The sequence below is a fragment of the Lepisma saccharinum genome, chromosome 8, assembly GCF_977018435.1.
Source record: "Lepisma saccharinum chromosome 8, izLepSacc3.1, whole genome shotgun sequence".
Taxonomy (NCBI): Eukaryota; Metazoa; Arthropoda; class Insecta; order Zygentoma; family Lepismatidae; genus Lepisma; species Lepisma saccharinum.
The window spans coordinates 45,504,040-45,518,635 of NC_139236.1; the positions used below are offsets into that span (position 1 = coordinate 45,504,040).

General features: G+C 37.9%; 2 protein-coding genes across 2 annotated transcripts in view; one reads left to right on the top strand and one right to left on the bottom strand.

Moving 5' to 3' along the window:
- The window catches only part of LOC145990981 (proton-coupled amino acid transporter-like protein acs), a 149,839-nt gene that overhangs the window by 41,805 nt on the left and 93,438 nt on the right, over positions 1-14,596 (top strand). The gene's annotated exons all lie outside the window — the stretch shown is intronic.
- The window catches only part of LOC145990979 (proton-coupled amino acid transporter-like protein pathetic), a 52,929-nt gene that overhangs the window by 19,744 nt on the left and 18,589 nt on the right, over positions 1-14,596 (bottom strand). The window contains exons 2-3 of the mRNA XM_083126580.1: positions 3,880-3,959; positions 1,350-1,472 (exon numbers count right to left, since the gene is read on the bottom strand). Of these exons, the coding sequence (XP_082982706.1) occupies positions 1,350-1,472; positions 3,880-3,959 (203 nt within the window). The remainder of the gene's footprint in view (positions 1-1,349; positions 1,473-3,879; positions 3,960-14,596) is intronic.

Genomic DNA, 14,596 nt, shown 5'->3' on the forward strand with positions numbered 1-14,596 from the left:
GTCTCACTATAAACGGTAGGTTCCAATCCCGATTAGCTCATCTGTGCATAAAGCGGACTTTAAACAAAAAATTTCCAACATCTGACATGGTGGAGCCTTGACCACAGCAAAATAATTCTCCCAAGATTTTTTTTCTTCATGAAGCTCATTTCGCGATTAGCTAAAAGTAACAGAAAAGTAAAGTCAAATAAATCAAATCAAATCAAATCAAATCAAATCAAATCAAACGTATGACCTGAAGATGGAGATAGAACGTGTATCTGAAACGTTGGCTTGTGTGTATGTGTGTGTGCGTGCGTGCGTGTGTATGTACAAAACCAAGTACAGTGGTTAAAAGAGCAAACAATTCATCTGAAGATGTGAAAATCCAAAAATAGAAACCTTTTTGATAAATTTTGAAAAAAATCTGTTCATTACCTGGACCTAACAAGAATTGAAATTAATTTAATTTGTAAGACGACTGTTTTTATCAAGGTAGATAATGAATACGTGCTGTTATATCTCTACATGTATTCTTATATCATCTGTTTACCTGTTCATGTAATAATAAATAACAATAATATTAATTATCAACTAGTCTATTTATACCATTATTAATAGACATATTAATCTTAATAACATATTAATTATTTATTTTTATTATTATTATGGTTCGGACCGCTCCCGAAATATAGGTCTGTAGATACATGACTAACGCCTATAGCTTTTAACTACATTGTATTGCATATTAACACATTAGAAACAATGTTAATCGTTAAGGGTGTTAAATAACAGCAATTTAAGTAAAGTTTTACTACTGCGCCATATATTACAGATATAACTGAGATCTACAATAACTAAAGATTTCTGGCACAATGCCATTGTATTTATGCGTCTTTGAGCCCGTAGTAAACAGAAATCTCAAAATTCTGAGTTAGTTATCTAAATAGGTTGTTTCATAAGTGACCACGTGATTTGAATCAAGATAATTCTTAATCAAGTTTTTAACTGAACACCACTTAAACATGAGATACGAAACTGAGATTTATGCGCGTATTAATACAGTTTGAAGTGGAATTTACACGGCTGATTTTTCTTTTATTAAAGAAAAATGCCGAATTTCTCGAAGGGATCATGAAAAATGTGAAGCATAGTAAACGGCACTCAGAATCCAAAACGTGTCAATTGTCCCAAATAGATAAATTTTTCCTTACTACAGTATCACAGTGAAATTCAGAAACTGCACAGTGGCAGCGATTATGGGGGGGGGGGGGGCAGTTGTCTTCCCGCTTCTTGTCTACCAAGAAAAAAGTCAACTGTCCTTGCTGCCCCCTCCCCCTGCTATATATATTAAGAGTTGCAATACATACGTTGTTGGATGTTTCAGCTGCCTGTTCTTGAATGGGTCGTATGAAACACCCGCGTCATCTTCGTAGAGGGGTTTATTCGTTCCATTCGTCTCCAGAGCGAAGGTCCCATTCTTCTCACTATTTCTGCAAAGCAAAAGAGTATTGTATTTAGTAGAAATCCAACACTATTTTTTTTCTTTTCAAATTTCATACTGGTACTTCTTCAGCGTGGGTCATGAATTTATCAAGTATTCTGTACAGAAATATATGCACACACCTCGAAAATTTAAGCCGAAAGTATTTTGTACTCATCCTCCATCATATTCGCCCGGTCCACCAAGCTATCGGATCAAATTATGTTTTTGTGTTGATAATGCGTCACACTGTGTTTGTGGTTGCCCTTGTGGAAAGGATATCCATGGAGTAGATTGGCCAGCGCTTTCCTCCTATCTCAACACAACAGTTGGTCAGTCTTGAGGTCATAGGAAATCGCCACCAAAGGCGATTCTTGAGCATTGCAGAAGGAGTGGCAAGCTCTGTCACAGGAACTGCTCAACAATCGTCTGACTATGTCAATTGGTGACAATGGTGCATATTTGTTACAGAGGTGCATGCCAGTCACTGTATCAGTGCCAGATGATTGGTAACGTTGTGTTAGTCAATGAAATGTATTAGGGCATTCCATGCGAAAGAATACCTGAACCTCAATTTTTAAAATTAAATGCAATGCTGTAACTTTATCCTATCTTGTGAGTGAACAATCTAAAATCGTCTTTTGGATAATAATTCAAGTATTACACATAATTAATTTACATATTATTAGTTTATTTTAACTTTATGATTTACTTGCGTTTTCTATTGTGTTCAACCCGTGACACCAAAAAGCAATTAATTTCTCCTTTCACTGTTACATTTCCCCCTCAACTCCACTAGAATATTCAAATGGTAATTACTTTCCCTCTTTGACTTAACTAACTAACTAACTCTCTAGCCTTCTTCAACCCGAAGGTTCATGGCTGCAGCAACACAGGCCTTCCATCTGTCACTATCTTGAGCAAGATCTATATACTCTTTTCCATCTCTACAGATTTCCTTTAGGTCCATCTCAACGTTGTCCCTCCATCTTTGTCTTGGCCTTCCTACAGGTCTCTTACCATCAGGTTTCCCAACAAGAATCCTGTAAACTCCTCTTTCCTCTCCCATTCGTGCCACATGGCCTGCCCACCTAAGTCTTCTTGAGTTCAATATTCTATATCTGGACATGAATACAAATTATGTAGTTCTAAATTATGTAACCTTCTCCACTCACCTGTCTCCTCATCCCTTTTAGGTCCAAATATTTTCCTAAGGATCTTATTTTCAAATACTCTCAATTTGTGTTCCTCTTTCAATGTAAGGGACCAAGTTTCACACCCATATAATACTACAGGTAAAATTACTGTTTTGTATATTTTAACTTTTAGTTTCTTAGATATTAAACGAGAAGACAAAACTTTATGAAGAGAGAAGTAACATGCATTTCCTGAATTAAGCCTACTTTTTATTTCCTCTTTAATATAATTTTCATTTCTTAATATTACTCCTAAGTATTTGAATTTGGAAACTGGTTCAAACGAGTTGTTATCAATAATTAGATTTTGATTATTACCTAACACTTGGTTTCGGCCTGTAAGCATATATTTAGTTTTCTCTTTGTTAACTTCCAAACCTATCTCTTTAGCAGTTTTGAAAAATATTTCAGCATTATTCTTAATTGTATTTATATCATCCCCTAATAAGTTTACATCATCTGCATAAGCTAATAACTGAGTCATACCATTTAATTTTAGTCCTTCGTTAGTTTCTTTTACTTAAATAATTTATTTTTCATCATTTGACAATTCACAGAAATGAAAATAAATTTTCTATTAAGTGAAGAGGCAGTGTTTGTCGTCTGTCCCACTCGTGACACAAAATTGTTCACTTATAGCTACAAATCTGGGAATGTATTTATGTTTAATATTTATGTTTAATCAACAGTGTTAAATTTCATATTTCATTGCACAGAAACCGTAAGGAACATGTTGCTTAACTATCAGTAGAATAGTTACTTTAATATAAAAAATGTAGTCCACGTGTCCCACCCGTGATAATGGAATGACCCAATAGTGTATGTAATGGAGAATCAGAAATGCATTTATGCACTGTTAGAAGTTAAAATAGAATATATATAATATTCTACTAATGTTAAAATTTAACAGTTTGCCTGTTAATTTACGAGAGCGGGCGCAACCGTTTTTAAATTGAAATTTGAATATAAATTGCAGTTGGGTGCACCATAAATATATTTTTAAAAATGACACTAATTACACTAATTCGGTTAACTATATCATTAGATGACTTTTAATATTTAAAAAAACGGGCATCACATTTTTTGCGGTAATTGACGGTCTTAGACCACCATTTCTTCAATCAACTTTTTACAGTGCACCTCCTATCCTTAGAAGTGTGACTGAGACAAATATCGACATTTTTAAGTGAAAATGGGAAAGATAGAACAAGTTGCACTTACTTATGTAGAAACACATCCGTCACACCCGATTCCTGGTCGTATTTCACATTCAGCTCCGTGAACTCAGGAGACCTCTTCACCTGGAAAACAAGACACAGGAGTAAGTATTCAAGTAAGGTTGATTGTTTTTTGTTATTAGTCGACCTTCGCGGCGAAGTGATTAGCACAGAACGCTACGACGCCAAGGGTTCGAATCCTGGCCTGGGCGTTCCTTGTGAGTCCCTTCATCATCATATCATCATCTCATCCTCATCTTCGTGTGGCAGCAAAGCGAAGTAAAATAAACCAAATCAATCATGATTTTTGTTATTTAACGTAGCTTTTCTTCCACTATTGGTTAATCGCTACGATGAGAAAGAGTGTTGATTGATTGATTGATTGATTTTGGTTTATTTTACTTCGCGCATCTGCCACTTTCGGCTAATGACGATAGAACTTACGTTTATTTTGTCCATTATCAGAATACAACTTCAGCAGAGCGGAAGCAAGAAGTCACTGACAGCCACAAATTGAGAGATAAACACGAATCTTATCTCTACTGCTTTTTTCAAACATGCACTGCGTATAGTGTGGCCTATTGTTTGATCTACAGAGCATTCCCTGACATTCGCTACGAGACTCGGCGGCGAGCGGCCCGACATCAGCGCTTGTCTTTCCCGGTGAACGGGTCCGTGACAGTCGCTTATATTAAACCTCGTAAAATAGTTTAGAGTAACGGGCTCAGTTCTGAATAAAAGTGGAAAGAAAAATGGGGAAATAAAGTATACAAAGACAATCCGCACACCATCCGTGAGTTAAAAGAGAGTATTGTACGAAAAATCGGGAGAATTACAGTAGACGAACTTGCACGTGTAAATGACAATTTCCTTCGGTGATGCCAGGAATGTGTTGCAGCAGAGCGACATCATTTTCAACACCTTCTGTAGTCAAGGTTAGTACACAATATGAAAACTGTAATTTTAATATAGTTCAGGCAAATTAGGAAAAGGAATGGAAAAAATTCCAACAGAGATAAAAATTGGTAGATATCACTAGTATGGTATTTCAAACAACATATTAAAAGTCCCCGACAATCCGAGTTGTGCTCTGTCCGCCATATTGGAAAATGGCGGATGAACGGTGACGTTTGATCATAATTGCTTTATTAACTAGAAATGGTGAAGGCTGAGCCGAAAATGTGTTCAGACATAAATTAAAGAAAATAAAATTTCCAATAACTGTAACAAGATACATTTTTGTAATTTAACCAACCATTTCACTGTTAATAATATATGTAATTTCTTTACAGGTGCTGCCCGTCATGGAACTTGGATGTAATGTATGTGATCATCGGAAAACAAACTGAATAACATTTTTGGCAAGGCAGCAATGGATATAACCCAATATTGTATTATTTGTGAACGAACGTTGAGTGAAGGTGACACTGTGGTTGTGATAAAAGGCTTAAATGCTATAAAGAGCAGCAATATACGTCGAAAAGATGGAATATTTGAGAAATTGGAAAATGAGACGAATGTGAGGTTACATATTAAGTGCCGTAAAGACTATACTCGTGAGAGTAGTATTACTGCTGCAAGTAATCGCCGGCCACAAAATTCAATACTTCTTCGATCAGCAGTAAATATATTTGACTTCAAACGTGATTGCTTGTTTTGCAGTGAAGTTTGTGATTTTGAAGCAGAAACGAAAAAGAATGTGAACAGACGAGTTAAAATATTTGAAGTTCAATCCTTAACATTCAAGGATCAAATCATTGAAGCTGACATGATGATGATTGGGGTAGGACAGTGCTTGATCGAATTCGTACCCTTATTGATCTAGTTGCAGTTGAGGCTAGGTATTACCATCCTTGTTTCACTAAATTTACCTACATCGGGAAAACGTGGGAGGCCTGAAGATGAGTGTATTTCTGCAGTTATGCTGCTACCTTGATAATGATAACGACGAGTGTCAGTACTCGATGAATCAACTTATGACGAAGATGAAGGAATATCTTTCACAAGATACTGATGTCTCAGAAAAAAACTCTTAGGAAACGCCTATGTGATCACTATGGAGAAGACATGATAATAACAACACGTAAAGGCAAACCGCTACAGTATGTTTCCGTGATACAGGATATAAAATATTATCCAAAACTTGGTACTGAAGCGGTTTGCCCTTTTTTGATCTTTGAACTTTGATCTTTAGCATTTAAAAATTGTATGCTTAAGAAAATGTAACTAGAATTTAACGTTCAGAATTACATTCTTAACATTCAAGAATGTTGAATGAACGAAATAATAATATAGGAATTGTAAGGTAGAAATTATTTTGAATTTGTATATTGTATTTCAATAGATGACAAGAAATTCGAAGCAGTAACAAACTTCAAGTATCTTAGGATGACGATAAATAACCAAAATAATATGCATGATACAATTAGAGAAAGAATAAACGCAAGAATCAAAGCATATTATGCCAATATACAATTACTAAAAAACAAGTTAATTAGCAGATATACAAAACTATTGATTTACAAAACACTTATAAGACCGGTAATAACTTACAGTGCTGAGATATGGACAATGAGTTTACAAGATGAACAGCGATTAAGGAAAACAGAATGAAGAATAATCAGAAAAATATATGGACCAATCAAGGATGGAGATTTTTGGAGAAGTCGAAACAATGAAGAGATAAATTTCATCTTAAACCAAAAGGATATAGTAAGATTTATTAAAACCAGAAGAATTAGTTGGATGGGCCACATAGAACGTATGAATAAGGATAGAATGCCGCGAAGAATCATGTATGAGAGAATGTATTCCACAAGAAGAAGAGGCAGACCCAAACTAAGATGGCGGGATAGTGTCGTACAGGATCTACAAAGAATGGAAGTCCGTGGATGGAGGGTGAAGATATTGGACCGAGATGCTTGGAGGCTGATAGTACAGGAGGCCAAAGCTCACCCAGAGCTGTAGAGCCAGTTGGTAAGGTATATTGTATTTTGTTAAGATTTCTCCAGTTAGATTCTTACAGTGCAGTGGTTCAGAACGGGTCACACTTTAACACTCCAACCTTTTGTAATTTCTTTAATAGATGATATTTGTCACGTTTTCCTTCTCCCGCTTATTCCTCCAGTGGAGTGTGTAGTTTCATGTGGTGAAGGTGTCTTTATTAAATCTCTATTTAACTACACATTGGTAGAGACCAAGGTTGGTAAAGGTCTAGTGACCCATAAATTCTATTGGGTTCCACAAAAGGACAGAAATATTTTTTCTCGCACAATTTAAATTCGCTCCAAGTTGCGTATTGTTTCATTGAAGAAAGGTTCCTGGACCGTATTTAAATTCATCCGGAAAAAAGGTTCCCGGACAGTATTTAAATTCATTCTGAAAAACGCCATTACTATTTTATGACGAAAACAAACAAACAAAATATACACATAACTGGTAAGGATCTCTCTAAATAAAGCATTAAAATACTGACCAAGGCATAATTTATAGTATAAAAAATACAAGGGTCGTTCAAGGTTGACCGGGATTTTCGTACGTAAAAAATCGATGAATAGCCGGATCATGATGAAACGTGCGGGTGACGTAATGTATTCCTTCGCGAGTAACTAGCGCCCGGCATGACGTATTTCGCGCATGCGCAGCAGTTGCAGCGAACATGGCGGCAAGCAGTGTGTCTGTGGCTGTAAAGCAGCTGTGTGTAATCAAATTTCTCGTGAAGGAGAAAGTGAAACCAGCTGAGATTTTCAGACGATTGGAAGCACAGTATGGTGAACAAACGATGTCGCGGACAAGAGTGTACGAATGGTGTGAGCAGTTTCGCGAAGGACGGGAGCTGGTGACAAATGAAGCGCATGGACACATTCGCCCGACTGCAGTCACACCAGTGAATATCGCACGTGTTGAGCAAATGATTCTTGAGAACCGGCGAGTAACAGTTCGGGATATTGCTGCCGAGGTGAATATCAGTGTCGGGAGTGTTGAGACAATCATTCACGACCACTTACGCTTCCGCAAAATCTGTGCAAGGTGGGTTCCCCGCCAGCTGACATTCGATCAGAAGTGGACACGCAGGACGGTCTGTGAACAGCTTCTGAATCGGTTTCGAGCAGAAGGTGATGAATTGTTGCAATCCATCATCACGTGTGATGAAACATGGTTGCACAATTCAACCCCAGAGACCAAAAGACGCAGCATGGAGTGGGAAGAAATTCACGACAGACGAAGCACTGCGGAGCGATGTCCTCCAGTGGCTACAACACCAACCAAGTTCTTTCTACGCCAAAGGAATTCGGGAGCTGCTAGAACGATGGCAACGGTGCCTCGGCGCGCACGGAGAATGCTTTGAAAAACTGACATAGTTTGGTGTTTCTTCTGCTACCTACGTCCTCTGCAGAAATAAAAGTCCCAGTCAACCTTGAACGACCCTTTATATACACTAAAAAGGCAACGTTTCCAGGATCTTCTTCAGACGAATATTCACAATAGCTTCTAAGAAGAAGACCCTGTTAGAGGGCGGAAACGTTACCTTTGTAGTGTATATATTTTTTATACTATAAATTCTGCCTTGGTCAGTATTGTAATGTTTTATTATCATGGAAGCAAGGGATCTACAAGATTTAAACTCTCACCGTAGGGTTAAACTAGAGTCTTTATTGGACTAAATGCGCATAAAGTGAACGAAAACAAACAGTAATTTCAAAAAATCATATCCCAGAGTGGGGATATTACTAGCGAGATCCTCTAATATTGAAAGACCTGCTCTTTTTTTTTACTTCGTGACAGAGGGTGAACCTTCCGACTACATCCAACTCAGTATAAAATGAACAAGACGTCGTTAATAGACATCTTTTGAAGTACCATTCATTCCACTCTGTTCTCAAGTGATTCCCCCCCTCCTCCGCCGGCTACCAGAGTGAAGGGTTTAACGAGCACTTTCATAACCTGGAATTAAAATCTTTTCTGGCCATTAACGGTCATTTAACGTGGCGTGTTTAGCTTACAAACTCATCCTTGCAGCCGAACGTCACGACACAACTTGAGGTGGCCATTAAAGATGACAAATGGGTCCATCTTTCGACACTTCCTGTCCATGCAAGGCTGAATACATTCCGATCACCGTGCCCTTGCACACTCAAAAGCCGACCTTATGTACCGTTGCGAGGAATTAATCCCTTGGCATTGGAGGGTACGCAGGATCTTCCGGAAGATACATTAGTCATTTGCTTGCAACCTTGTTTCCATATCATGCGTCCTTTTGGGCTAAATCAGCTTTAGGTTAAACTGACAATCTTGAGATTTCTACAATGTAGTTTCAGGCAAGGTAACTTAATATATAAGGTAGCGCCATCCGAAAATTGCCGATCATGCACGAGCGCGTGACGTCTTATGGGAGGATCGGTTATGCTCGGTGCCCCTTCGGTTATGTTCGTTCGGGGCTTGGCCGAAGCAAACGGCCGCTATAATTTCTATGCGAGGTTCAGAGGGGGAAAGTGTTTTATTACTTTGAGGAGGGGGGAATTATTAATTATCGAAACTTCGGGATAGTATTGAGGCATTCCTTTAATGATTAGTAACATGACTGATTGATTGAGTTGGTGTTTCAAAAAGTCCACTTTATGCACAGAAAGGCTAATCGGGACTGGATCTACAGTTTAAAGTGGGATCCGAACTACTATGTCCCTCCACCGGGTATGGAACCCGGGATTCCTTGATTACAAGGCAACGACGCTACCATTGCGCCATCGGGGAGGCACTAGTAGTAACATAATTGAAAACTCGCAAACGTATTGTGAAAATCCATACTTTTCAAACTTTCTGATCGATGTGTTACAATGCCCATTAATAAGTTTTACTACTTCGTTCAATTTAATATTTCACAAATATAATGTGGAGGATTTTGTACCTTTCTACTCAGTGTAAACAATAGATGTCATACTCTCCTTTCGTGGAAAATTTTCTTTAAAACAGTAAGCTCTTTGTGATGTAGTTGACGAACTATATACTTGTGCCACGAGCTCGGCATACAGAATAGCTTTTCCTGGTTATAGACGACTAAAATGTATTTGGAAATGTAATAGGAAAATCCAAGACAAAGTCCAAAAATGAAATTTTACTATTTAACGATTCATACTCTTGTACAGTCCTTCATTGTGATTTCTTGTAACTTATTTGCCATATTTTCATTTATGCTTCAGATATATTATCTTAACCTGTTCTAAATGTCACATGTACAAGGGAGAAATATAATTATCAACATTATTAACCTAATGTCAGTGAACATCAAGTTAAATCTAATTAATGATTATCAATTAAATGGACAGAGTTAATAGAGAAACTATTCTCTGAAGAATTAATTATGTCCTTTGAATTCGTAATTTGGCCCAAGTTTAGATTGCAGGGTGATATTCTCTTCATTACACACAAAATCGCATGACAAGATTTCGGTACATGTGTACTATATGACTGTATGTATGCCAGAAGTAGATTGCCGTTGTCATGTTAGGGACTTTATGAAATTTCTACATCTCACGCCCTATCCTCAAAGGCATTATTACTGTTTGATTTTACCATTACCTGGCTTGTCCACCGCAAAGGAATATAAATTATATGGAATTGAAAACAAAAAAATGCAGTAATAGTGGCAACATTCTCCTGACTAAACGTGAGCTTACCGTGTTGTCCTTTGCATCTCGCTTTGGCTTTGCTTAATATTATCAATGAGCTAAATTTTCTGTGTGTTCGTAAATCCCTTCCTGTACGCTTGAATTAGTAGGTTAGGTGAATTAGGTTTGGTGTTCTTAACATCCAGTTTCGAGTAGGTTCGGCTAGTTAAGGGTGTAGCATTCGTATTTGTACACTTTCGCTCTTGGCTTGCTTTTAATACGCAAAACGATTTCACACAACTGTAACTTATCAGCACGGTAACTTGTACAACCTCACTTTGATATCGAAAATTAACATTTTATGGAAATTACAAACTGGACTTGCGTTTTCAAGGTTTGGGGTTTGATTTACAACACAAATTTTGTAGCACGAAATGCCAATCTTACACTCTACTTCCTCATCCTCCTGTACGTAAAATTTCCGAAAATATGGAACTGAGAGACCCGAACATAATTAATACGAAATTAAATAAAACAAACTCTTAAACAAATTATTAGTGTAATGTGATTTACAATTAGAGAGAGTTGACACATATTTATTTTAAATCGGTTGCCATAACGTGTGAAGCCTGCCATTTCCGAGCCTAAGTATTGTATTTGAGTGTCACTGAACACTTTCCCCAAGATATTCGTGAGTTTTCTTGTTACATTGTCGGTTAGGTTATGTTGAAGATTTTGAACTTGTTTAGTTTTTTTTGGTTAAAGCAAGTTGCAAGAGCTTGTTCTTAATCTTTAACTTATTAATTTCTTTATGTAAACGTGTGTTGTTCTTCTGTAAGCGATGAATAGTGTTTTCCAACAACGAAACATTGCTAGCAGTTTCTGTACCTACGTCTATTTTTCTTTTTTTCGGCGACATAGTATTTAGCTTATTTAAGGAACGTTTCCTTATTTCACACCTTTCGTAGCGTACATCTCCACAGTCTTTATCAGCACATCCTAAAAATGATTCATGTTTTGAAGAGGAAGGTTCAGGAGAATTTGCTACACCACATTCTCTATTATTTTGCACTGAAGTAATATGGTGTAATTTTAGTGATGGCACTGCAGTTGGCTTCAGTACTTTCTTTGTTGGCAAACACAGAAATTCTCCTCTTAGATCTCGCACATAGTCTTCTTTACAAAAATGGACACTGCACACTCTCGCATTTTTAATATTAATATTATGTTCTCGATCACAAGCACGAATCCACTGTTTACTTACACGATTATCAGCTGGAAATCTATGATATTTTATATCACTTCCTTTACTTTTTTGATTATAATTCTCACAGCTTGTTACTGCACAATTAGGCATGATTATAGGTAGAATGAACAAAACAATCTCATATCAAGAGAAATAATACAATAAAAATATATCGAATGCGACAAAATCAATAACCTGCTTGTTCCGATTTTTGCGACGTGTTAGTAGCTAAATGTACCCCGCACCAAACTTACTGCACATAGCAACGAGCACCGTCAAACCCGATCCTCCCAGATGACGTAATGCATACGTACTTCACATAGCAACGAGCACCCCCTGGTTTCAGGGCTGAAAAGCTGCTTAAGTTATTCAGTAGTTAACTTGTGCCAATGGAGAGGTTAATGGCGCTCTAGCTGTCGTCAAATGTATGAACGAGAAAGTAACATTTAGGGGGAAATAATGTGGGATGTTGAGGCACGTAACCACTTGAGGGCTCCGGGGGGTTGAACCCCCTTTCGAAATCCTACAAATATCTAATTTACATAGCGTATAATGGTAATTAATTTTACTTCATTACCAGGATTAAACATCTTGTATCATAAGTTGTAATATACTGAGAAATTGATCTTCAGGGCATCTACCCCCACTCCACTATTTCGCCTTTAGAGTGAGGAAGAAGAGATAGGAAAGAAGTGATAGAGGGCTTGAGAAATGAAGAGTAATAAAGATGATAACAGTGAAAGAGAGAAAGGAAAGAGAAGAGACATAAAGAAGCGACAGATGGAGAGACAGCATAAAGAAGAGAGGGAAAAAGAAAGAAAGGACGGAAGGGAGAAGGTAGAAACGAGACAGACAAAGATAGAGAGTTGGAGTTTTTAGTCCACTTTATGCACAGTAAGGCTAATCGGGACTGGACCTACAGTTCAAAGTGGGATCCGAACCACTATGTGCCTCCACCGGGTATCGAAAGCGGGACCCCTTGATTACAAGGCGACGACGATACCACTGCACCATCGGGGAGGCCTAGAGAGAGAGAGAGAGATAGAAAGAATGGTAGAAAGAAAATGTAGAAATGAGACACACAGAGAGAGAAGATGAAAGAAAGAAAAACAGATGAATGTGGAGAAATGAGAGAGAGAGAAAGAAAGATGAGGGAAATAAAGAAGCAACAGAGAAAGAGGGAGACAGAGAGAACAGAGAGAATGGAAGGAAGGAAACATTGATATTTTTGAAACTACTTAAGGGGATAGACTACGGCCGCCATCTTGAAAATTCGTCCCATTCATTTACATGGTAAATTGCTACCATGCTTGTGTAGCTCTGAAATGGAATTCCGATATTCTGCTTTAGGGCATTGTTCTTCGTACTCGTCCCGTGTGTACTATAACTTTGAAGCATGTCTATTCCATGTGCACTCATATCTGCACTACAACATGTTACATCTAGCAGCATTAATACTGGAATAAGCGAACAAATCGCTGATACAGCCAGACACACCATTTAGAGTTAAACATGTCTCTTCTGCTCTTCAATGCAATTCAGTTCACTGATCTATTTCCACATGAGTCCTGGACGTCGGAGGGACTTTCGGAACAGAAAGTGATTAATGTTGCCTAAGTTTAAAAGGTCTGTGACGAAACTAGATTTAGCCGGCTTGTCAGGGCTATTCAGGAAATGTAATGGACGCCCTCGGCTGATTACCATCTCCCCTTTGCAGTATACCATGTCCGCCCCCTCTCGCTCTCCATAACCGCTGTCACTCAAAGACTTGTTGTAGGCAGAAGATCAGCCGAAGTTCAAGTTAGACTTACGATGTCTTGGTGTCGTCCTAATTGCGAACAGCCCTAATTGCGAACGTTTGCTATCTGAACAGGAATAACCTCGAATGGCTGTGTCCTAATTTCTAACATTTTCTGCCTTGGAACTTATAATTTCTCACACTTTCTGTGTCATTTTGACGAATTTTTTAATTTTTTTTTTGAATTGACTCGGTTCCACACTTGAGACTGGTCAGTGCCTTGTGGGTCACAGTTGGATCATAGAAAATTCGATATACTTGTGGCCTATTTTTTATACGACTACATACTGCACAATTCTTAACAGAGCTATGTCAGTTAATAATATAATTATTGACTTTTATCTAAATTTCAAATTAAAATTAAAATTTCAAAACATATGACTAACTAACTAACTCCCTAGCCTTCTTAAACCCGAAGGTTCATGGCTGCAGCAACACAGGTCTTCCATCTGTCCCTATCTTGAGCAAGTTCTATATACTCTTTTCCATCCCTACCGATTTCCTTTAGGTCCATCTCAACGTTGTCCCTCCATCTTCGTCTTGGTCTTCCTACAGGTCTCTTACCATCAGGTTTCCCAACAAGAATCCTGTAAACTCCTCTTTCCTCTCCCATTCGTGCCACATATGACACCGCTCTTAAAAATTTAGGAGTGTCACAAGTCTCCTAATACTTATTAGTGTTCCTCCCCATCTTTTCGTCGAACAAAACATATTAATTCTTCCGCATTAGACCTTCCAGGTTCATTTCCATCCTAAGAACCATGTTATGAGACTTTCTGACTCAGACTTTAAGCTTCTTATAAGGTCTTCCACTCTTGGATGTGAGCTACCTAGCTCACTGTTGAATTGTGGTTCCATCCCTCCACTGCATTATTTGTCCGGTGCTTTCTGTTGAAGCAGTTCCACATCTCTCTTGGCATTAAGGGATTTTCCAGACATTAACACACGAATGAAATTCTGATTACATTGACAGACTGAGAGGGTGAAATTGCCTTGGAGGGATTTACAAAGTAGAAGTCTAGAAGACAATGATTGGCCAATCAAGTTGGCTATTGTTGCTAGTCAAGCCATC